This window comes from Maylandia zebra, linkage group LG4 (genome assembly GCF_041146795.1).
Source record: "Maylandia zebra isolate NMK-2024a linkage group LG4, Mzebra_GT3a, whole genome shotgun sequence".
Taxonomy (NCBI): domain Eukaryota; kingdom Metazoa; phylum Chordata; class Actinopteri; order Cichliformes; family Cichlidae; genus Maylandia; species Maylandia zebra.
Window position 1 is genome coordinate 31,785,791 of NC_135170.1, and position 23,253 is coordinate 31,809,043.

The 23,253-nt window shown below is 40.5% G+C and overlaps 1 protein-coding gene across 1 annotated transcript; it reads left to right on the forward strand.

Annotated features, from left to right (window-relative positions):
* Positions 1 to 4,375: 4,375 nt before the first annotated feature.
* On the forward strand, positions 4,376 to 21,870 carry paqr4a (progestin and adipoQ receptor family member IVa). The gene is made up of 3 exons (XM_004552471.4): positions 4,376 to 5,516; positions 11,669 to 11,887; positions 14,586 to 21,870. The coding sequence occupies exons 1-3, from the start codon at positions 5,243 to 5,245 to the stop codon at positions 15,017 to 15,019; spliced, it is 927 nt and encodes a 308-aa protein (XP_004552528.1). The 5' UTR covers positions 4,376 to 5,242; the 3' UTR covers positions 15,020 to 21,870.
* Positions 21,871 to 23,253: the final 1,383 nt, after the last annotated feature.

A 23,253-nucleotide genomic window follows, 5' to 3' on the forward strand; every position in this document is an offset into this window, starting at 1 on the left:
ACGCATCAGACTGTGAGCAGCAGTGTCACGATATAATCTTTTATATGCAGAGAACAAAGGATGAACACAGTGGGGTAGCAGAGGTGTGAAAAGCAAGTATGCAGGCGGTCTGAATGACACTAAGCCAACCTGTTATTTTTCTCATGTGATCATGGAAAGTATTTTAGCATGTCTTTTTCTTCTTTGTTTATCAAACTAAAATCAGCTTGACAGCAACTGAGAACAAACTGGACATGAGGTTACAAAAAAACCGACAATAACATGGTCAGTCAAAAGTGTGATCGGGTAAAAGATAAATTATTTTTAAAAAAACTCAAGCTCCTTTCTCATTTTTTTTTCAGAAATTAGTCATTGTGAAACCTGCACCACATCATTTGCGACATATAGGCTGTCCAGACCAAAGAATGACTGAGTGAGAGGAAAAGAACGGTGTGAATCGTCCAGAAGCGTTTACAGGATGTCACCTGCCGCCTTTCAGTGCTTCTCAGGAACTTCGAAAGCATGCGTGTCTGTGAACTGTAGGAAGACCCCAGAGTACCCGTATAGATGGGGAAAACATTACAACTCTTCAGAGAAAGTCCCCAATCTAAGTCAGTGGATTTGAACCCAGAATCGTTATGTGATGGTGTGAACCACAACATCACCATGCCTCACATATACTTCACTGCTAAAGTAATAAAAATTTCACACTATAGACCAGAAACTTTTGACTGAGGATCCAACTTCAACCTGTACTTTTGTGTCAATCTGTACTTTTATGTCAGTGACCCTTTGAGGTGTAACCCTCAGCAATTTGAACATGTAATTAATGTTTTTATTAGTTTTGGCAATCAGGTAACAAAAAAAAAAAAAAAATCCAAACCAAAACATTATTACTGTCACCCATCAATAACTATTTAGATTTTTCTCAGAAAGTGTGCTCTGGACTTCCCAAAAATACAGGGTTAGGGTTATAATCTCTGATGAGTTCCATGATTTAGACCTATGAGTGTTAAAGAAACCTTGGAGTCAAAAAGATTAAGGCTAGGAGCCTTTTAGTCTAATGACCAGTTATATATCTCTTGATGCATGCTCAATCATCAAGGTAAGGACTAAAAAACTGATTCTGTTCATCTGGACGTAGTGTTTTCAGGTTGAAGAGTATGTAACTCTAGCTGTACAAAAAATATGCACAAAGAACAATTACACCATGAGTTATGAAGTATAAGAAGTATATCTTTGTAGAACAAACAATATAAGAAATTCACAATAAGTATTACAATTTTAGCACTTTCTGAAGACAGTTGACTCAGTTTCATGTCACTCATGAATTATTAAGTTGTTTACCTGAGTTGTTAGTCCAGGCTGTAGGATGACTCATATTAATGACAATGGGCTTGTAGTTTATTGTCTGCCTTAATGATTAGACTGGCAAAGGCCTTTGTTGGCCTTGTTATAATGTTTGTTATTAGTTATTTAGCCCAGGAGCTCAAATATGCCCCCCTCTCCTAATGACCAAGTACTCTGTCTGTCCACAGCAGATGTCAGGATGACACTTCGTAGAGTAAACCAACAAAAAGCTGGTAAAGAAGTTGGACATACTAGGAATAAACACCGCTCTCCACAACTGGATCTTGAACTTCCTAACTGACAGGCCGCAGTCTGTCTCCATAGGAAATAAAACCTCCAAAGTCCTCAGACTGAGTACAGGATCGCCACAGGGCTGTGTGCTTGGTCCACTGCTGTTCACCCTGCTAACACATGGCTGTACTGCACAGTACAGCTCAAATCACATCATCAAGTTTGCGGATGACACAACAGTGGTGGGTCTCATCACCAACAACTATGAGTCTGAATTCAGAGAGGAGGTACAACACCTGGTGGACTGGTGTCAGAATAACAACAAGAGCTCAATGACCCACACCGCACTGCACATCAACGGATCTGCTGTTGAGATGGTCAACAGTGTGAAGTTCCTGGGTGTGCACATATCAGATGACCTCTCCTGGAACCTGAACAATATCACCATCATGAAAAAAGCCCAACAACATCTTCACTTTCTCAGGAAACTGAAGAAGGCCAGTCTCCCTCCTCCCATCCTCCCATCATTTTACCAGGGAACCATTGAGAGCGTCCTCTGCTGCTATATCACAAGCTCAAATTCAAAATTCAAATTCAAATTTTATTTGTCACACACACAACCATACACAGTATGACATGAGGTGAAATGCTTGTAGTGCAATGCAATGCCCGACCATTAGATGACAGTGGTTTTACAGTATTTACAATTTACAGGTTATTACAAAATTTGCAGATTAAACTGAGAAATTTACAGTAAAAATGTGCAAATAGCAGAAAAAGATTATAAATTATAGGAAGTGTGCATGAAGAAAAACCAGACTGCGTGTGGTGATGTGATGTGTGTGGGAGTCCAGTCCTACACCTGGTTCAGGGCCCGAATAGCCTGGGAGAAGGCTCCCAACTCCCAACTCTATGACAAACACATCATCTGACGTGCAAATAGCATAGTGAAGGACACTTTCCACCCCTCACGTGCAATGTTCTCCCTCCTTCCATCTGGCAGACGGTTTTGCAGCATCAAAACTGTAACGACCAGACACTGCAAGAGCTTCTTTCCGCAAGCAGTCAGAGCCCTCAGCTCACTACCACCAAAGGACTGATATACACATACACCTTTACAAATACAAATACACCTCACAATACTCACCAAAAGACTCAAAAACAACAAAAGCCTCCACAAATCCGCTGCAAACTGGACCTGGAAGCAATATGCTTATTTGCTCACTCAGTCACATAGTTACTGAAAACACATTTAAATTATACTAGATTTGCACATTTTGGAACTTGCACATGTCTTCGTCCTGTCTTGTCTACAATTTCCTGACAACAACTTGAACCCAGTATTCAATACCTACTGCACAATCCACTTTGTATTGTCTATGTCCTGTCTTTGTTTATTGTACAGTTATCATTATAGTACTGTATAGTATTATATAGTTAGTAATTGTCCCCTAATTTTACCAAAATTTTGCATGTTATTTATTTGTAATTCCTAGTTTTATATCTCTGGGAGATATAAAATATACTTAGAAATTATATACTCGGGTTTTGTAAATTATTTATATACGCGTAAATGCACCCCGGGGTGCTTGGGGTCAAACAGCATTTGGGTATGCCAAATGCATACTGTGTATGCGGTTGTATTGACAATAAAGCTCTGGAATCTTGAAATATGAGAATTTCTTTCCAACTCAACTTTGACAAGTGAAACAATAAAGTTCCTTGACTTCTTTTTGTAAATGTAGCTATTATTTGTTGTAAATCTACCAGTTTTATTTGTGTAAATTTGCCGTTTCTGTTCCATATATTTGCCTTTTTGACTCTCTGAATTTCCTCTAAATATTTTTCTCCTAAATTTGAAAGTTTCTTTCTCATTAGTTATTTCTGTATTCTTTTTTTTTTTTTTACTTTTTAAATTTTTTTTACCTCTGATATGCAAGCTTGTTTCTGCTTTTGCTTCTTTTGCTATCCGTAAGTAAAACTGATTTCAAAACTCAAAATATTGAGGTACTCAGAAGTAACTCAAAATATTTATAAGTTACTTGTTAAGAAGTACTACTAAGTTACTTATTTATAAGTAACTTAAAATTTTAAGATAACTAACTCAAAACTTTAGGCCAATAAGTCATAATTTCGATTTACCTGTGGCTTCCTTTTCCTTCCCACCATCCTTCTCTGTCACAGCAGTCACCTGCATGTTCCCCATCACTATTGTATTTTTGTCATTGCCACCGTCTGCAAACTATACATCATATCAGGTCTGATTACCATCTTGTAAACCTTTCACTCTATCCTTCTGTCACAAATCACCTCCAACACTTGGTTCCACTCACTCCACCCTGGCTGCACTCTGTTCTTCACTTCTCTTGTGCGCTGTCTGTTGTTTTGGATTTTTGACCTTAGGTATTTAGACTCATCTGTCTTCTCTGCTCCCTACAGCTTCGCCGTTACATCCGTCTCCCTCTCATGCACAACACATGCATTGTCTTGCTTCTACCGACTTTGGAGAGATGAGAGCCATCTCTCCACGAAGAGTGCTTATTATCACTAAAGATCACACTGTACCAACATCACTGTCCATGGAGACCGCTGCCTGACCTCATCCTACCTCTCTCTGCCTGGCTTTTTTTTCACTAGCGGAAGCAACCTTCCAAACCCTAATATCCTGTCGTATTTTTCACTCGCAGCTTTACTTTATCCTTTAGTGTTAGGTAACTATAATAACCTTATTTGAGAATAGTTGTGCGAAACTTCCTGGCTTTTATTTTGAAAACAACGATCGGAAATGTCCAGGTTTCTGTCTGAGTAACTTGACGCTTGGAAGACGATGCAGGGGAGACTCGAGGCCGCCGGAGAGGACTCCGCATTTCAAGGAAAACAGCCACCTAGAAATAATGATGGATCATAGTTGGCTCAAACACCTGATGAAGACACTGAATACTCGCCGTATGAAGCAGGCTGGGCGTGTTTAAAGCCAGCCGGCTCAAGTATCCGCTTTTACATCCTCAGCCACCGGACGTTGGTAGGCGACTGCCCGGCTTGCTAGCCCGCAGTCCTTCAAAATCTCTGCTCCACAATCACGGACCTTCTCCATTTATTTTTTTATTTTTTCAGTGGCATTACGAAACCTAGCAAGTATACAAGGGGCTGGATTAACAAAAAGCGCACGTCTACTTTCAATGCAGTGAAGGTGTAACCTGCTAGTCCTGTATTTCACATCTGACCGCTGGGATCGAGCTAGCATCATCTGGAGTTGGACGCTGGCGCGGCTCCCCTACAGCATCCTTGCCTGCGCCGCTGCACCGGAATGCTAACTAACGAGGAAATGGCTTTAACATGACCGCGAACCCTTCGCCTCTCAAACGCCTAGCGCTTGTAGGTGGCACACGGACACTTTAGATGTCAAATGTAATGTCCGCCGGGAGCTTGCATCATGCGTGTGGCTTTCCGCGTCTGTCTCCAGCCTCGCGGATGACACTCGCACAGGTACCGGCGGTTCAAAGCGAGCAGCGACGGCGCGCGCACACAGTTGCCGGGTAGCGCTTAGAGACTTCTCCTGAGCTAGCTAGCGCCGAGCTAGGCGGCTAACAGCACAAAATAATAATTAAAAAAACAAAGCAAAAAACAAACAAACAAACAACAACAACCCCAAAACAAAACAAAAACCTCACAACCAATACCAATGGTTTCCCATAAGGTTTTAGTCGCAATAATCTTACTGAACGTGTATATAGGTGTACAGTCAGTTTTTTACTTATTCGGCGGTGTCCTTTTAACCGTCCTCTTTGCTATGGCATTTTTAAATGGACCCAGGCTGCTGGACTGGGCGAGTTCACCTCCACATCTTCAGTTCAACAAATACGTCCTTACGGGATACCGGCCAATTTCCTCCGTGCAGGACTGCATCAGAAGCCTGTTTTACCTGCACAATGAACTTGGAAACATATACACTCACGGTGAGTACAACAAAAATCAGATTGGAATGCTTAGTCAGCATGTGAGATTTGTGTAGAGAGGGAGACAGACCCTGTACCTGCTGAAGGATGCACTGCCAGACTCTGCAACACAGGCTGGGAAGCTTTCATGAAGGCATACATGACTCACACTCTTTTTTATTTTAAATATACATTATTTATCCAGATGACAGCAATTTACAGTTTATTTCTTGTACAACTCTTCAGTGTGATTCATCTAAAACGTACAATAACAGAACACAAAAGCAGAACATGGTTTGACTGACTGATTTATTTATTTTTTATTTTTTCATTTTTAATGTGTCATGCATAAGGGAATCAGTCCAATCCAAACAGGCTTACAAGGCACAACTAGGAAGAAACCAGAGCTAGAGTAGGACCATACAAATTACAAGAGTACTAAAGAAATAATCCAGCTTTGAAGTCTCACGCATTAGGAGCAAAGGCAGCAGACTCATAGACATCAAAAATGATTAAAAACCATCTTCAGTCATCATCAGCGTATCAACACATTTATGGTTTGACAAAGAGCTCATTAACTATCACAGAAGGACAATACAAAATAAACTGATTTATTTTTAAGCATAAAATAAGATTTGGCGACTATCACCAGTTATTACACTGGAAATACTACTGCCAAGTTTATTCAGTTTTCAATGAATAAAAAAAGCAGGAAATCATATACTTTGAAAAGCTGTAATGTTTGCAAGGCAATGTTTGCATTGTTGCAATGTATATATATATATATATATATATATATATATATATATATATATATATATATATATATATATATATTAGGGCTGCCACAAACGATTATTTTGATAGTCGACTAGTCACCGATTATTTTTGCGATTAGTCGACTAATCAGATCATCATCCATTGGACGTACAGCGTACAGCTTATTGCACCAGCAGCATCTGGTCTTATATAACTATCATTAGCTTACAGCTTGAAGTGTTTGTGCTAACTAAAAATAAAGACAAGATGGTAGTTTATTAATTTTTAATGAAATTTGCAGATTGTTTCGGTGAAGTTTAATAAACTCCTTGCTTTCTAAAATATAACAGGACACCGGAGTATATTCTCCAGCCTCTCACACTTCTGATAATCAGCTGTCTGCTTGACAGTTTTAGCTGTGCAAAAACTATAACTTTAATCTCAGCCAAACCGATTTACTCAGGAACAAATAAAATACTAAAGAAAGCCAAACAATAACATTTTTAAGTTATCTAAGTGACTTATATATATGTTTAACCTGACTAGCGAAAGACGGCGGTGGGTTTGAAAACGATTTGCCGGGAGTCCGGTGTTCTCACGGCTCTAGTTAGCCTTGCCCCCGCCTAGCTAACGAGCTAGTGGGTAACAGACATCTCCGAAAACGTCGGAGCGCTTTTGAAAATATGCGGTGTCTTGATAAACTGGGCAGATATTTGAGGTTTACACAGCTACATTCTCGCCTGAAAATATGTTAAACGTTTATTTTGTGACCCAGAAAGAATAATAAGAGTAAAGTTAAAACTACTAGCTGCCGCCATTGTTGACAGCTGCGCTATGAATTCTGGGACACAGCTTCTTCTTCTTCGGGGTTTAACGGCAGCTGGCATCCTTGTACATGCAGTGCTGCCATCTTCTGTTTCAGTCCGTTATTACACTCTTAAATCCTACTACTCATTCCTGCGTCCTTTGTGATCTTACAAAGCTTCAAACGATGCGTCAACTATTAAATTAGTCGTCGACGATTTTAATAGTCGACATAATCGTGACTAGTCGACTAATCGTGGCAGCCCTAATATATATATATATATATATATATATATATATATATATATATATATATATATATATATATATATATATATATATATATATAATGAGCATATGATGAGCATATGATGTTTGTAATGAAGTATTTTAGAATTATATTAAAATGAAAATTAAAGGTCTCTTAACTCTCTAGCACTGCATGTTATAAACTAGTTGGTAAGTTATTGTGAGGCCTCTGCACCAGCTCTGGTACATGTGCTGCAGGCAGTGCTGAGAGTATTAAAACAATAGATTTGCTGGATGAAGCATCTTTTTCTGCATGATGTTTATTAAAAGAAAATGTTTTCATGTTGATAAATACTGCCAGGGCCAATATCATTCATGTGAAACACTCAGCCCACCAAAGAGCTGAAATCCAGCTCACTGGAATGCTTTGCGGAGAAGAAGGACATCAGTTTGATGTTTGACTGCATTTTGCAGGCTGCTCTTTGCTGCTATACCTAAAACAAAGGATCACATCATGAAAATGTTTGGCCGACCTGTTATTTTCATCTGAGTCATGTCAGTTTTACAGCCATTGTTTGCCATACCATGCCACTGAAAAGTGATGGGTTTCAGCCCTATCCACTATACTGTTACATTTCTCTGTCATGACGTTAGAAAAATGTAACATGTGGAAAAATTGAGGCATATTCTTGAAATAGCAGAGATTTTTCTTCAGATTTCTCAGGCTGTCCATCAGTTTTATACATGTTACTTCTATTAAAGGCTGAGCTTATGTGAAATCTGGCACCCACCACTTAGGTTTTGGCCTTTTGCAGAAGAGGATCTAATTTACTCAAACTTAAAATACATTTTTGATTAACAAGCATCCAAAAATAACAGGAAAAAGCAAAAACTTGTATTAACTAATGTAACAAAGGCTCTTTGTCTTAACTGTATTGCACCAGTCGTGCTTGTGTGCATTTTCACCCTTGAAAGGCACATTTTTAATTCATGAGAAACACTGAAATGCTGATGTTTTAAAGAATGTGCTTAAACTTCTTTGCATTAACTAAAAGTTTAGGTGTTTTTCACAGGCCCAACTTTTCCAAGTTTCGAAACCTTGGCTTTGAGTATCTGCCAATGCCGAGTAGTGTTAGATAAATAAGCTGTAATCCTTAACATGGATAAAAAATGGGGAATATGAAGGCAGCATTAGTCTCCACTTAAACTTTGTTTTTCAGCTTTGTAAGAATAAATGGTCTTGCCTAATTACTGAGCGTTTAAAAGTCTTCTTTCAGTCAGGATTCACAATGATGAAACTTTCCATCGTGTTGTGTACGTCTCATTACTAGTTTAGTAAACGTTAGGTCCCGGATGTCTTGCCTGCAAAGAAATAATCTTGGCTTAACTTTGCATAGTCATTTTCATGTGCAGTTCCACGCCTGCTTAGAACAAATGGAGCAATCACAACGTGATCAGGAGTGTGACTGTACCTATGTAATCTAAGACCTATTCTGGATCAAAATAAAAAGTTAGTTTTATAGTTTTAGCAATGAGGATAATCTGTGGCTCGCTCACTGGCTAACGACTTGTGACTGACAAATCGTGACGTCTATCTTTTATACTGTGGTGGTCAAGTAAATGCATCGGACTGAACCGAATACATCATCCCGTAGATCAGCACACTGTCGTTGCTTGATTTTGCTTTTTCAACTCAGGATTAAAATTATATCCAATCCAAATATCAGAGCAGAGCATCCTTAATCTGGCCCTGTTAAAAACAGAAATTAAATGGATTTGACACCCCTGATTTAAGCCAGTAGTGCCCAACTTATTCAAAGGACTCTATTTCAAAAGCTGTCACCCTCCCAAGGTGATTTCTTTTGGTTTAGATGTTAACTGTATGGCAGTTTTGCAAAGAGGGAATTTTTGTTGGCAAAGAAATGTTTTTCCAAGAAATGTTTTTCCAAGACTTTCCTGCTTGGAGGCAAGTGTTTAAACGTGGACTGAATTCTTAAAAAGCAGTTTGACTTGCACGTAATAGCAGACTTGTACGTAAGAGCAGATGAAAAACGCTGTTTTTCATCTCTCTTGAACTCTGTGTTTACACAATGTGCAATTCTTTTAATAGTTTGCTACAAGCCCAGATTAATTGCAGAATTGTGTTAATCTGTTCAGCCAAAGGTGAGAGTGAGGTGTTGGCCTGTTAGCAGTTTGCGTGGTGGGTTTTTTCTATTTTCAAACTGAGATGATTAGACAGCCTGTAATGTGGCACTCAGCAGCATGACTTGTGTCTTTTGCCCTCCTCTTTTCATATCAAAGTGCAATCTGGATGGTGTCATTTAACTTTGTTGTGGCGCTCCAGCATCCAGCAGTCACGGCGCAGTTAAACAGCATCAGTGATTATCAGCTAAGTGGCTCTGGATGTCTTTATTGCACTCCAGTGATGTTGGCTTAGCGTGTGACCTCAACATAACAGGCTAATGTTTAATCTAATGAGCATTATTTTCCAGTTTTCCAGATCTGAGAAGAAGAAGAAAAAGCTGCGCTGTGCTTGTAATTCTTCTTTATTATTGTGCTGTAACATTTCGGCTGAGTTTCATGAGCCGGCTTGTTTTGCATATAAACTGAAAACATCCTGCCCGCAGCTCAGGTCTCAGATACTCAGAGGTCCTCGCTCCCGCTGCTGTGTCCACGCCTGACTTCAACTCGCCAGCTCAGGGCGAATGCTGAGAGGGAGATAATGTGCTTAAAATAGATGTGTTACAGTTGCATGCCATTCCTTGTATCACCTGCCTTGTCTTCAGTGAGAGCAAATATGAGAGAAAGGGAGGAGTGCTGTAGGTGTGTCTCAGAGTGATAAGAGCCGTATGTAAGCGGATCAAATTTCAAGGTCTGCATTTTGCTCACGTAGCAGTCAAATTCCCTGCCAAACAGGGAAACTTAAATGGGAGCCGTGTAGCCATTAGCAGCGTGGCCTTTTGCTGCATCAGAATTAGAGCTTAGTGGGAGCTTTGGCTTTCTCTCAATGGGGAATCACTGATACGTTGGTGCCAATCACGTAGGTTTCCCCTTTGGCTCTTCTTGCTGGTATCTGTGCACTCTCAGCAGCCATTCACAGCTACTGATTCTCATATAGTGTGAAAAACAGCGTCCTCGATTCCAGAAACTCATGAGCGAGATAATCCATCACCGTAAACACGACACCTTAATTTGCTTTTGTCAGAGTTGAGCGGATGGTTTTCATACCAGCATGTGGGCATATTACCTCAGGCAACATTATCCATTGGACTCTATTTACAAGCAGAAGTAAAAGATGGTGCTTTAGTGGTTTTAATTGCATGTCATCAGATTTGTTAAAAGTGTTGTGACACAAGAAGCACTGCTGTCAGGACGTGTGTGTCTTTACATATGAGATAAGATAAGCTTTACTTTATTCATTCTAGAAGTTTTGAGAAAGTATATTTTTTCTTGTATGGAATAACAATGAAAATAATATACTAAATAATAATAATAATACCAACAGCAATTATATTATTAAATGGAGGTACATAAAGCAGGTAATATTATTTATCAATATAATAAAATAAAATAAATAAAATATAGAAATTAAATAGTGATATGAATGTTAATTAAATCAAAGTTATGAGATATATGCATGTATTAATAATAATGATTTTAAAATATAAAATGCAGATTACAAGGTTAAATAAAATGAAGTATTGTTATTTAATATTTTACTTTATTGTGTTTTTACAAAAGACATTTTTTAAATTATTAATTCAATCATTGCCCTGTATTAAGCTCAGCCTTTTACATGACGTTCTGTTGTTTAGACTATTTAGATTTTTATGTAGCTCATTAATTTCATTTGATTATTCAATTTCTTATTTTTTCTATTTATTTAAAGTTTATTTGATTTTTCTCTTGTGTCGTTTTAACATTACAATTTCTGCCTAATTACACAGTTTAAAAACCACCTCCAGTCTTTTCCTGTTTCATTGTGTGCATATTTCACAGTGTGTTTATTTTTCCACTTCCAGTCATTACACATGCTTTTAAATTTACAGATCAGAGTGGTTCTACAAAGATAAAAAATAAAAGTGTTTCACTTCTGTATGAATTGACTTGTTGAGCCCTAGAAGGACTTTAAATTAAACCCCTGTGTAGTAAAAAAAACATTTTTAAATACTACTACATTCCCATTCAGCGAGTATTTGTATTTGGAGGCTAATTCCAGAGCAACTAAAAACTCTTGAGTTATGCCACATTCTGCAGATGTGATAAAGTCAGTCTTTTACAAGTCTTTTATTGTGTGGTATAGGTAAAGCCTTCTTTTATAACCACTGCTCTCTCGGTTTCTCTGCCTGCTCACTCTTCAGGCATCCCTCTGGTTTGCTTCCTGGTGCTGCTGCCTCTTAACATCCCCTGGTCTCAGATCAGCGTGACATGGCTGGGTGTGGTGCACTTCCTGGCCTGCCTGTCACCCCAGCTGGGCTCTGTGGTCTACCACCTGTTCATGAACCACGAGGGAGGGGAGCCAGTCTACCACACCCTCCTGAAGCTGGACGTGTGTGGAATCTGCATGATCAACACGCTGGGTGAGGCCTCATGGATTCATTGTCAGCTGTTGTTCTCTTATTGCTGATCTGTTTTCTTCCAGGATGGAATTGATTGTCAGTGATTTACCGTGCAAGTGTTTTGCTTGGAGGTGTACCAGTATTGATTTGTCGCAACACACTCTGATTTGATCTTACTTTGCAAGCAATGATTCGAGCTCTGAAATGATTATTGATCTGTCCATGCTGCCTACATCACCCTATTGTAAGAAAAAATGACAGGCACATTATTTTTTATTTCTTTATAGACTTCTACACTTTGAATGAACCTTTTAGATTTGCCCACTACACCGATATCGATAATACAGTACATTCAATATTAATATTGTGACAAAGCATGGGAATAACAGGAATTGTGCCAGGAATTTTTACCAACCCTGCAACCTGCCAGGCCTAAGCACCGGGGATATTTATTCATCTTTACGACCAAAGCTACAACCCTTACGTTAGCTTACAGGCCTCCTGTTCCCATTAACTGTTTTTAACCATAAAACATATTTGGAAAATCTACAATAAAGTCTAAAAAAGGGATTAAACACCCAAGAAAACATTGTAATGTTTTACTGTTTTACCTGATAATCTGATGTCAATCCACTTATGCCCACTAATTATTCATTTAGGTAGGCTAAATCATTCATCAGTGTATGTTAACAAGGTTAAATATGATATAAATGTTCTTTTCATGCTAGTTGTGGATAAAGTATCCTTTGTGTTTCATCACAGAGCTGCATAGACAAAGGTCTTTCTGTCTGTGCCATTCAGCAATTATCAATTAGTCGTTTGTCGGTTGCACTTTTTTTGAAGGGTTGCCGCAATGGTACATAAGCATCTGAGTATTGGAATAGGGCACAACCCTCCTGGTGTATTCAGAGTTAGGGTATGCACTAGTAGAACACTAACTTGTGACTTCCTGTGCTTTGGTTGCACAGTTTTACCCAACTAGTCGTTAAGAAAATACCATGAAAGCAGTTGGCATCATTTAATTGCACTAAATTCCTTCATCCCCTTAAATTCACTGTTATAGGCCTTTCAGATCCTTTCTTTAGATAGAAAGGATCTGAAATCCTTTCTATCTAAAGGTTTAGCAGCAAAGTCTAGAGGCTATGAACAACTAGGGTTGGGTTGACATGATAAAAAGAACAGAATAACAACTCTCAGGAATGCAGACAGACGAGTGGATACACGTCCTCCCGAATTAACTAATGCATACAATTCATGTGAACGTAAAGAAAACTCTGTCAGGATTAGTGAAGTTAAACAGACTCAAATGCAGGGCAGACAGAGAGTAAAACAATATGAATATTAATGGACAGACCTACAGGTAATTTTCAGGATTTTCAGCAAGTAAATAACAAAACTCCAACATAAGGGAACAGAAGATGGTTAGCAGTGCAGAATTAGGCAAGAAGACAAAGGCAAAGGCAAATATAGCTTTAGACAGAGGACAGACCGGGAAACAATAAACGTGAGAATAATTAAAGCAGGAAATCCAAAAAGGAAGGAAAATCCACAAAGGCAGGAAACAATGAAACATGTAAGAAAATGAACCTTTACAGTAAAATATGAGTCAACTAAAAGACTAATAACTCACCCTGCCGACAGGAGGACTCAGGTAGGAGAACACAGAGGGCAGGAGAAGTCTAACAACAATGTAATCTATAACAAGGATCACTTCTTCTTTTTCTCTTTGCCTACAAATGATTTTCCATTTGCAGTTAAAATGAATCAGAAGAAAACAGTTAATGATCACATCTGAGTCACAAATTAATTGTGTCTTGTTCGGTTAATGGATTCATCACCCTCAGCTCAAGGTGACTGTGAGTTTAATAAAACAGAAATGCTTTCAGTCTACGAAATAATAACTTTTCCGTTGAAACAACGTCCTCTACTTATTTTATTTTTTCCTTTGTGCTAAAAAAACCTCCTTTATTTTACTGAGTTATCCACGTCTAGAAAGCTTAGCTTATTTAGTAGCTGTATTTAGGAACAGTGCATTTAAAGCTCAGTTGAACATTAGAAGAACTGAACGCTGCAAATCTAAGGGGCAGAGTCGGCAATATTAGCAGTCTTGATTCATGATTAAGCTTGTTGAACAAGTACTTTGATGAAGGACCCTTATTAGCTTTTGACCCACAAAGGTTATGACTATGGTTACAGCAATGAATGACACAGTTATTAACTCTAATAAAATGATTTCACTCAACCTGGGTTCACCTTCTCTGTAACGGCACTACCTGCTGATTGTGTGTCAGAGAGGACAGGCTGCAGACCCCTAATGACAACATAGAGAAAAACAAAGGGCCAAATTTTACAATACTGACGATTCACACACTTGGTCCTGAATACGTTTTACAGTCCACATGCTTCTATTTTTAGTCGCACACTGTAAATCTCTGTCCCATCAGTGTTGCCTTCCTGCTGAGTTCTCTAGAAAAGAGAACTGCCTCCTTATTGCAGTAACCTCATCATCCACTTCCTGTAATGTGACATAAAAAATACAAAGTTTGAGGTTGTTTCAGCCACCTCCCTGCACAGTTGCACTGTGATTACTGAAACCATCAAGCTTTGACCAAAAGCGCAGAGTTACACACGCAGCTTTAAAAGGTCAATGATTTGTGCTTTTCACGAGGCGTGGCTTCATCGCTCTCCTGACTTCCCTCTGTCTTTTTTCGTGTCTTAGGAGCGCTGCCTATCGTCTACACCACACTGCTGTGCTACCCATTTATCCGCACTGTGGCCCTTTTAGTCTACATCCTGCTGTCCAGCCACGCCATCTACTGCGCCGTCACCGCTCGGAGCAGCGTTCGGCGGTTGCGCTCCTTCGCCTGGCAAGCGCTGTTTCGCTTCTCCTTCTTCCTGCTCCGCTGGGTGGGCGTGGGCGGCGGCAGTCCCACCTCGCTACGCCACTTTCTCACGATGGATGCACTGGCCGTGCTGGGCGGGGTCATCAACATCACGCGCATCCCGGAGCGCTTTTGGCCGGGTCTCTTCGACTACTGGTGCAACAGCCACCAGATCATGCATGTACTGGTGGTGATCTCCATCCTTTACCTGCACTGGGGCGTGCTGGACGACCTTCTCTGGATCACCAGCTACGACTGCCCCTCAGATTGACCCACACAGCAGCCCCCCGGCCCCTCACAAGGAGTGCTGGAACATACCATTGAAAGACCTCTGGGGGAGGGGGGAGCATGGAAAGGGAAGGGAAAGGACAGGGATCACAGAAACTAATGCTGTGCATGTGTTCACTTCATGCGCTGAAACTCAGAATGTTCATATCTTCGTCCATCTTGATTTGTGCGAATGCAGGTAAAAGTATGTCGAGTAACACGCACAATCATTCTGACTTGCTCAGTTGCCACAAACTTGGTGCAAAGGCATATACACACACACACACACACACACACACACACACACACACACACACACACACACACACACACACACACACACACACACACATTCATACACAAACCGATAAAAAAAGTGGAAAATTTTAAAAAGTAAATTTATTAACCAAGTTTTAAACCCTATAATGTCTTAGGTAAAGGTTACAGCTCGAAGCCTTTTACATAATGATAGAAGTTTCTTTTAAGGATTACTTGATGTCGTTGATTAAAATGGTCTTAATCAGTGGTTCTGAAAGTTGGGTCTACGGCCCATAGCTAAAATATCTAGTGATAAATTTCCTTTAAATTGCTGAAATTACATTCTGATCTTAAAAAGTGGCGATCTACAGATGGAGACTATATTTTGTGTCCTTTAATCACACCCATGTTATCTTTGGACGAGTAGAAACTGACACGCGTCTAAAATGTTTAGATTTAAAAGTTTCATAATTTTGGCATGCAAGAGTAGAAATGGTAGTAAGCATGCGGTTTGTCAGTGTTGGGATTATAAGCGAGACCTTGGAAAAATGTTCTTGCCCGTCGCCTCAGGAATACACCGAGCTCAGCTGTGTTGCATTCCAAGTCTCATGCTGCTCCCGAAGCTGATCTCGCCCACTCACGACAATGCTTGCAAATCCATCAGACAGGTTGCGGCACGCCCCAGAAGCAGCTTTGTGTCCTGAGTGTTTTTTATGGAAGCTGCATTAAGATGCACAGAGTAGGGCCGGAATTCAGACCCAGAAGAGCAAAGAGTGTCTTGCCAATTTTGAAAGAGTGCTGGGCGGTATTCTGATTCTAATTTAATTCATCTGAATATGAATTTAAGAAAATAAACGAGGCTTTTTACTGGTAGAGACCTAGAAAAGACAAAACACTTACTGTGACCTTTGGAGGGGTTTATATGTGGTAAAACATTTTGTGTAAGAAGTACTTTGGAGTGTTTTGAGAAGGGGCTTGTATTAACTTTTCAAACTCAAGGTTACCACTGTGTGTTAACGCCACTGAAGGTTTCATAAAAATTTAAGGGGCTGGGTGAGTGGGAGGAAAATTCATGACACAACCTCAGAACTTTCAAGATTGAAGCTGTAAAAAGCACAGAATGGCACATTTATGAGGAAAAAGTCCGAAGTTTATATTCCTGAATCGCCTGTGTGGTCTTCCTCTTTTCCTCTTGCCTGGCAGATTCATCTTCAACATCATTTGTCCAGTATATGCACTACTCCTCCTCTGCACATGTCCAAACTATCTCAGCCTTGCCAATTCGGGTCTATATATCACAGCAGGTCTCACCATCTTGTAAACCTTTCCCTTCATTCTTGCTACTAACAAATCACTCCTGGCACTTGTCTCCACCCGCTCCACTCTGTTCTTCACCTCTGTTGTGCACTGTCTGCTCCTTTGGAGGGTTGACACCAGGTATTTAAACTAACCTACGTTTCTAACTCATTCACCTCTCCGTCTCCTTCTCATTCACACACATGTATTTTACCTTCTACTGACTTTAATTCCCACCCCCACCTCGGAGCCATCTGTCACTCTTACCGCACACCTTACCACTGTCTCTCTATCCTTATGCATGTCTTGCACCACTCTCCCATACTTCTCTGTCACTCTTGACTTTCTCATGCAGTTACATAGTTCCTCTTTTGGGACCCTGTCATATCGTTCGATCCACAAAGACACAAGTCTTACCTGCTCTATACTTCTCCATCAACACTATCAAAGCAAACATCACGTCTGTAGTGCACTTTCTCGTTTTGAAACCATACTGCTGCTGACTGGTCATCACCTCTCTTTTTCATGGCATGGCTCATCACCTTCATCCTGCTGTACTTACTACAGCTCTGCACATGACCTTTGTTCTTGAAAATCAGCACCAGTACACTTTATTCCGGAGACACCTGCTCTCTCCAGGGTTTTGGTAAACAAGCTGATTGAAGATCCACTGCCCTTTCTCCCAGACATCTCCATACCTCCACAGGTATGTCTGGACCAACTGCCTCTTCATAGCGGCCCTCACGTCCTCCTTTCTAATCCTCTGCACTTTCTGATTCACAAACTGTCCTCCACCTCCTCTCTCTCATTTTCTTCACTCATCAGCTCTTCAAAGCACTCCTTCCACCTTCTCAACACTCTCTTCAGTTATAAGTACATTTCCATTTCTATCCTTAATCACCCTGCACATCTTTTCCAGTTGAATCTCTCCACCTAGCCAATCAATACAAGTTCTTTCCTCTCCAACTTCACGTAACACTCACTGAAAGTCTTTGCTTTGCCATTTCTTTTGTTGCTGTACTCCTAGCATCCCAGTAGTCCTGTTTTTCTTCAGTCAACCACCTAGGCTTCTTGTCTCCTTGTCATCCTGAAGATACACAAAATACCTTCATTGCAGTTGTCCTCACTTTTTCAGCTCTGCTTTCCTAATCATTAATCAACTTTCACTACCACCCAGAAACTCATCTCATCTCCTCCCTAAACTCTGTACAGGATTCTTCCTTCTTCAACTTCTAACTCTACCGTCCTGTAGAAATTTGCGCTCATACCACAAGCACTATTTTAAAAATAAACACTCTATGCAGACCAAATGAAACGCCCCTCAACCCGACGTCGATTTGCATGAGAAACAGTGACCGGTGTATTCCTGGGGTAAAGGCTCCCTGCCCCCAGACGAGTTTAAAAACCCCTCGTCCAAATGATATGACAGTCTTTGTCTACACTTGTGCAGCATATTCATATCTCACATCACATACACAGCACGCGCTCTCACGCACCTTTGTTTTTACACATGTACAAAGCACTTTTAGAGTTTTAACTTCGTCCAACAGACTGACTTTTACAGGACTGTTTAGTTCCCTGTTTTCTGCCACTGCCTCTTTTTCTTCTTTGTCCTCTCTGTCGTCTGAATGGTCCTTACCGAAGGCGTGCGAGGGGCTCATTCCTGAAGCGTGCCAGCAATGAGCTTACCTGCTGAGATGTCCCAGACCACCAGATGGGATCTGTTGAGTGTTATCAGCTTTGTTTGCACCAGTGCCAAAGAAATTCAGGCATTTTTAAATCAGAAAAGAAACTGATGTCTATGAGCTGCCTTTGCCAAACTTTTGCTTATGTCCAGCCAACCCCAAGTTGATTGGTCTTACGCATTTATTATGACCTCCCTTTGTTTGGAAGACGACCGTTTCCATTTGTGCGAGACGTAATTATCTTTTTAAAGGCAGAGCCTGAGTGCTTTGTGAGTCTTCTGCGCAATTGTGTATAAAAGCCATTGAATGTGCGTAGTTGTTTTACACTAAAATGCCACCATGTGCACATAATACATAAAACTATATGTGGCAGTGCTGAAATGTAAAGGGGTAATGACTTTATAATGCTATTTATAGTTATTTGTCTTCTGGCCCCAAACGCGTAAGGATATATATTTAATCAAGAAATAGATTATATTTATGTTTGTTTTTATTCATTTGTATTAATTTGAATGTGTGTGTCAGCTGCTTAAACAGTTTACATCATTGCAGTGCAGGATCGCTCTGACTGACAGGTCAAATAAGAGGTCAAAGAAAATCCATTGTTTTATTTAAACCCAGCAATTCCGGAGGATTAGCTCCACATTTTCTCTGCGTACAGTTTTTCCTGCCTTCCTGTAATATGTGACGTCTCAGTCACACAGGATCAGATCTGTCTTTACACGTCGCAGCTCGGCGAGGAAAACAGCTGCAATGTGACCTTTAAAACAGGTGCAGGTCTATTCTGAAGTTATTTATGTCCTCAGGCATGAATGTAGATGTGCTGTGCTTAGATGTTTACTTATATATTGACCCTAAATATTGTTATATGGTCAGTCATTTTTGCCACATTATTTATTTATTTAGCTGTACTTGCTTGCACTTTTCTTGAATTGATGTTTAGCCTTTTTAAAGTGGTGGTTTATACACTAAGCTGGCCTACGTATGCAGGAATGAACCCCTCTGAATCCGCCTGCCTGTCATGTATGAGTCACAGCACCTTCATGTGTGTCCAGGCTTGTTACTGTTCTGTAGAAGTAATCGTCGCACTCTTCAGTCATGTTCAGGACTGGCTTCTGAAGCCTCATTTCATACCTAGACCTTTTTTAGTGTTTTTTTTTTTTTTTTTTAAGCATTGGGTTTGTTTCCCACGCTAGTTGCCAACCATGTTAGCCCACCTTCATCTCGCCAAATTAGCAACGTCTGCTCCCGTGACACTGTCTCACAGATGAAGAAGGATTTCACAGAGTCTGAATGATATGCATTAACCCCAACGTGACCCGACTTTATGAACTTGCCCTCATTTAAAAAGTCAGATATTTGTCTGCTAGTCTCACTCTTACAGTGATGATTATGAGTACAATGTAAAAGCTGAAGTTAATGTATTTTTGGCAATTGAATGAAAAAAAATGCATGAAAGTAGCTGTGAAACAGAAACTGATGTCTCATAATGTTAGCTGATTGTTAGTTCACTGTAGCCAGCAACTGATCATTCACTCGGCCGTGGAAATGACTGTGTGGTTAGTTGGAGGTGGGCTTTGGAGTGTGGCGTTACCCTGCAGGGAGAGGATTTGAAGCGATCGGAGGCCATGCATCACAATCAAAACAAACTGCACTGTTCATCGTTCTCCAAAGGGCTTTGAATTCAAGTCAATTCTGAAATACACTTAAAGTCCATATAAATAATGTAAATACATTTATGTAGATTATATACAGTGCAGAAGAATATACAGTGACTCATTTTTAACACGCACACTTGGTTAAGGAAGAAAGATAGGAAGGAATGGGATTACCCACCCAGTGAAGATGCTTAAGACGACTTTACCAAAGTTGAGTTTTGGTTAAAAGATGGAAAGACGTTGAGAAAAAGATGCCCTTTTACAGCTAAACGTGGTTGTAAAGAAACACACTACAAACTCCTCAGAGAACCAGCAGTTCGCACCCAAATTCAGTTATTTTGGTCAATGTTGAGGTCAGAAATCAAACTAACTTTAGCCTGCAGGCTGTGTGCCAGATGTCTTTTATACCTCCAATAAACTGAAAGCGGGAAAATGTGAATTCCAGCCTTTGTAGCAGCCTGAAAACTCAACTTTTAATAAATTCTGACATAAAGGGACATCTGTCTAAAGGCTAAGGACTGGCTGACCAGATTTAGCCCCGAAAACATCGTCCGTTGGACTCCTGGTGCTTGGCGGGTAATGAGGGACGCAGACGCGGCTCGATGTGGAGCTTCAGATCGATATGAGTTATGTATTTGATTAGCTATGATGATATATATGTGAAAAACACAGGGAAAAAAAAAAGACTGGCATTGGTTTCTGTTCAAATGTAGAGTTGTTTGACCATTTTGTGGCCCTGACTAAGAATGCTTCTGATCATTTAAATGTAACTGCTTTTTTAAAGACACACGGGAAAGATATGCGCGACCATAGCAGGGGAATCTTGGCGGGCATGTGAATACCTCGTGACTACCACTGGTCTATCTATGCATTATCAGCCGAAGGATACGTAACAGTGAAGTCAATTTGTGTTTGTCAAACGGCTCTCTGATCCGCTGTAACGGAGGGCTCTCTCCCAACATCCTGAGTCTCCCGCTTCTCAGGGTGCCATAACAGTAGCTGTAACATCTGAAGCCTGACCGCTGCTGTCTGAAACATGGACGCGAGACTCACCTGCCCTCTTTAGTCCGGTCTGTTCACGCTGGGAACCCAGCTGTCAGGGTGGGCGCAAGGGCGAAGGAAGGTGGAGCATTTCTCTGAAAACCATGTTGCAGGAGTGGAACCCGGTCAGAAAATTGGTCTTTGTCCTTTTGTCTGTATGTTTAATGAAAAAAGAAAAGACATGATGTATAAAAGCATCACTAACAAATCTAAAACCTTTTTTGTTTTTTTTTTAAATATTACACAGGTGCCGGACAGCCTGTTAACAACCTGTTTATAACGGATCACCTGTGTTGTTATATACTGATTATTAATGATTGCTGTTATTCTGTGGATCCTATAATGACACTGGTCTATGTGTACAGGTAATGAGACAAGCCCTTTCCTTTAGGATGAAGGGAGCTTTCTGGAGGGTCTGTCTGTTATTGTCTCCATATCTGCATGGCTTTCTTAATGTGTCAAATGAGTGAGTGTGGCTCCATCTAGTGGAAGTTCATGTTCACTAATGCAGGCATTACTGTAGCTGAACTGCAGCCAAATGAAACGTAACTAACTGGTGGTAATACTGTCACTGCTGGTCTGCAGTTATCCTCCAGCGTTATTTATTTAGATCCCCCAGATCATGTATGTACACATGTGCGTATGAGCTCTCCTGCAGAACCCATGCAAGCATGAAATCTGTATGTTGTCCCGTTTACTTTCGCCTGTTGCACCGACGGGATGCTGATTGCATTCCCAGAGTGCCTCGTTATCCAGTCTGTGTGCTTGCCGATTAATGTGCACGAACTCAGACGGTTTGTTCCTGTGCTGTAGTTCACATGTCTGTGCGACATTAGTGTCCTGTGTAACAGACAGGCTCTCACACTCCTCAGTCTCCAGCAACGATTGTGCAATAAACTGAAGTCTATATTTTTAAATCTGTCATCTCTTTTTTCCTGTTTGTTGCTGTTTCTTTTAAGATGTATGTGTGTGAGAGAGAGAGGAAGAGAGACTATACTTTTATGCGTGTCTTTGTGAGGAATGATTTGAGTTTGAGGTTTTTTACTTGTCCACAAGTATCTGAGTACATGTTCCCATGCCTTGCAGTTTTTTGTGAGCTCCCTACCTACGCATGCATCCTTCAGGTGGACAGTAAGCAAAGCAGCTGTCCTCGTCAGCCTGGTAATATAATCCCTGCCTGAGGCCACTCCTGCTGACAGCACTCATTTTGGGAGGGTTAAGGGTTGGTTTTAGAGTGTAGGTAAAAATTAGGAATTAGGGTTGGTGTTTGGTACAACAGGGAGTTCAGACTTAGTGTCAGGGTTAAAATTAGATTTGGTGTTTTTTTTTTTTATCCAATGTTTTATTTGATTGTACACCAAAAAAGGAAGAATTTATAATATGACTCTAATACATCATATTAACAACCTGAGCAGTGTGTTAAAAACATAGATGCTTTTAATACTTTTATATTTCCTGCAACTAACTACAGGAGAGAGGCAGTTTTCAGGTGGTAGATGCACTTCAGTTTTCTAAATCTTAGATCCCCGTTTTGTTCAGAACGATTTTCAACTTTGCGCATCAGTATCACAGGATATATACACTGCTCAAAAAAAATAAAAGAACACCGAAAACACATCAGATCTCACTGGGAAAAAAAATCTTGCTGAATATCTATAGTGATGTGACTTGAACAAAAGGATGCCACATAGTTTGGCTGAATTCAAAGACACAAGTTATGTGGGAGGCTAGTCCAGGTAGCCAAAATGTCATTGCGGCATTTCAGAATGATTCTCCTGGAGGATCTCCTTCAAGTTCTGGACCAGGGCATCGCTGGGCTCCTAGACAGTCTGAGGTGCAATCTGGTGACATCGGATATACCAAAACATAATGTCATACAGGTGTTCTATTGAACTGGGTCAGGTGAGCGTGGGGGCCAGTCAATGGTGTCAATTTCTTCATCCTCCAGGAACTGCAGGACACACTGCACCAGCGTAGTCTGACAGTGGTTCAAAACTTTCATCCCGTTATCTCGGTTATCATTGCCGAGCCTGTAGAGGTCTGTGCATCGACCACCAAATCGGAGATGCTGAATGACGCTAGAGGCTGCATAACAGTCTCCAGACCCTGTCACGTCTGCCAGAGCCCACTAGAGGGCGTCAAGCCCTCAGGCCAGCCCTCACACCAGTGGCCTGCTGGAGGCTCTGGCAGTGCTCATCAGATAGCGGTCCTGCGGGGGCCTTTTGACATTTTTTGCCTTCATTGAATTGTAAGAGTGAAGACAGACTGGAAAGCAGGGTGAGAGAGAGGGACAGACATGC